Here is a 2,500-nt window from a genome sequence, read left to right as displayed (position 1 = left end):
CATTTGTATTAAAGGTGCAGTCAGTGATTCTGGAGAACGCTTGTTGTCAAAATCACTTTTTGTCAAAATCAGTGAATCTCCTCGTGATCCACTACCTGTCTGTGTGCTGTTAATAATCCAGTGTTAATACACAGCCTAGGCTCTGTAAACTGGCATGTAAACAAAGGGGGCCCATCGTAGCTAGCGACATGCCAGTTTACAGAGCCTGGGCTGTGTATTAACACTGGATTATTAACAGCACACAGACAGGTAGTGGATCATGAGGAGATATTCACTGATTTTGACAAAATCCCTGCGTTCCAAATCTCTTTCTTTTTACTACACTACATACTAAAGTACAGAAGAGTTTTAGGGCCACAGACAGGAGAGAATTTTTTATTTTTTCATTATGTCGAGAAATGTCAAGAATAAAGACGAATACTCCAGAATGCTATTGGAGTTAGTAGGGGCATTTATGTATTTTCAGCATACTACAATTGACCTGCATGTATTGGGACATCCTAAATCTTTTTCTGGCATACTGAATAGTAGGGAAGTATGGGGATTGGAACACAGGGAAAGTGATTTTGAGAACAAGCGTTCTCCAGAATCACTGACTGCACCTTTAACTCCAGACCGGGGGGCGGGGCTTAGAGCAGGTGGCCTGTGATGTCATCATTCCTCGACAATGTGAAGAATCAAAACGATGACGATGCAATAAACTGTTTTCTGTTCTTTCACATGATTCCGTCGTTTTTTTTTTTTTTTTTTTTAAGATTATTTTTTGGCATTTTCAAGCTTTATTAGACAGTACAGAGTTGAAATGGAGAGAGAGAGAGAGAGAGAGAGAGCTTTATCAGACAGTACAGAGTTGAAATGGGGAGACAGAGAGATAGAGAGAGAGACAGAGAGAGAGAGAGACAGAGAGAGGGAGAGGGGGGGGGATGACCTGCAGTAAAGGTCCACGGGTCGGATTTGAACCCGCGACCACTGCAACGAAGGCCGGAGCCAATATGGTACACACTCTATCCACTACACCACCGGAGCAGATATGGTACACACTCTATCCACTACACCACCGGAGCAGATATGGTACACACTCTATCCACTACACCACCGGAGCAGATATGGTACACACTCTATCCACTACACCACCGGAGCAGATATGGTACACGCTCTATCCACTACACCACCGGAGCAGCCCAAGTTTGTCGTTTTAGAAGAAATTCTCGATCTGGAAATATTGAAACATTTCTAAACAAATATTCTTGTAACTAAGGCTGCGTTCCGAATCTCATACTCTTTCTTTTTTCTATTCTACATACTACATCCGACCATAAAAAGAATCTAGTTAGGATGCAGTAGGCATACTATTGGGACATACTTTTACTCTTTTATTTCATCCTAACATGGCTCCTTGATCTTGCCTCTTGCTTTTATATCCGTCTCATCCCCGTTTGTTTTCATATGGAGGCTTCGTCGATGTGACGTCACTTCACGTGCGCACTGGATTGTGGGTCAGAATCACCCAAGGGTAATAGGATGCACTTTTCAACACTAACAATCTTGGCCGCATGAAGTAGGACATCCGGGTACTTCTAACCATCCTAAATCTGGCCACAAGAATATAAAACGATGAAAAAACTAGTGAGCCGGCCTTCAAAATAAAAGCAGAGACATTTTACTTTGAACAGTTTATTTAGTTCTTTATTACAGTGAAAACAGTTTAAACTATAAACTACACACACACAGACAGTGTGTGTGTGTGTGTAAACTACTCACTCAGGAGTGTGTGTGTGTGTAAACTACTCACTCAGGAGTGTGTGTGTGTGTTGGAGCCATTTAGAGGTGTGTGTGTGTGTGTGTGTGTGTGTGTGTGTGTGTACTTCTCATTAACACAAAGGTTTAAATGTATCAAGCCTGTTAATGTGAAAACTTTCATCAAACATTTATCAGAAACAAAGATTCATTTTTAGTCGTTTTTATTTTCAGACATTTTAATATTAAATCAAACAGTGAAGAAGATCAGCTGGAGATATCCATTATGTGTGTGTGTGTATAAGTCTGTCTGTCTCTGTGTGTGTGTGTATAAGTCTGTCTGTCTGTCTGTGTCTGTCTGTGTGTCTGTCTGTGTGTCTGTCTGCGTCTGTTTATGAGGTGACGTGTGTCTCTCTGTGTGTGTGTGTGTGTGTGTTTATGAGTCTGTGTTTGTTTATGAGTGTGTGTGTGTGTGTGTGTCTCAGTGTGTGTCTGTCTGTGTGTGTGTGTGTGTGTGTGTGTCTCAGTGTGTGTGTCTCAGTGTGTGTGTGTCTCAGTGTGTGTGTGTGTGTGTGTGTGTGTCTGTCTCAGTGTGTGTGTCTCAGTGTGTGTGTGTGTCTCAGTGTGTGTGTGTGTGTCTCAGTGTGTGTGTGTGTGTCTCAGTGTGTGTGTCTCAGTGTGTGTGTCTCAGTGTGTGTGTCTCAGCAGTGTTGTCTAAACGGTGACCGGTTCTTGTTGGTTGTTCTGACGTTTCACCACAAAA

The 2,500-nt window shown here is 42.2% G+C and overlaps 2 protein-coding genes across 2 annotated transcripts in view; one reads left to right on the top strand and one right to left on the bottom strand.

The window, feature by feature from the left end:
- The window catches only part of LOC307270803 (ADP-ribosylation factor 4), a 9,799-nt gene extending 9,075 nt beyond the window's left edge, over positions 1-724 (top strand). The window contains exon 6 of the mRNA XM_080054687.1: positions 1-724. This exon is cut by the window's left edge and continues 284 nt beyond it. The gene's annotated coding sequence lies outside the window, so the exon portion shown is untranslated.
- Positions 725-1,676: 952 nt separating this feature from the next.
- The window catches only part of lamtor4 (late endosomal/lysosomal adaptor, MAPK and MTOR activator 4), a 3,226-nt gene continuing 2,402 nt past the window's right edge, over positions 1,677-2,500 (bottom strand). The window contains exon 4 of the mRNA XM_080054691.1: positions 1,677-2,500. This exon is cut by the window's right edge and continues 49 nt beyond it. Coding sequence (XP_079910817.1) covers positions 2,452-2,500 — 49 coding nt within the window. The 3' untranslated portion in view covers positions 1,677-2,451.

The sequence above is a fragment of the Ammodytes marinus genome, assembly GCF_949987685.1.
Source record: "Ammodytes marinus genome assembly, contig: scaffold_36, whole genome shotgun sequence".
Lineage (NCBI taxonomy): Eukaryota > Metazoa > Chordata > Actinopteri > Uranoscopiformes > Ammodytidae > Ammodytes > Ammodytes marinus.
The sequence above is the reverse complement of the archived record's forward strand: the minus strand, read 5'-3'. Positions and strand labels throughout refer to the sequence as shown.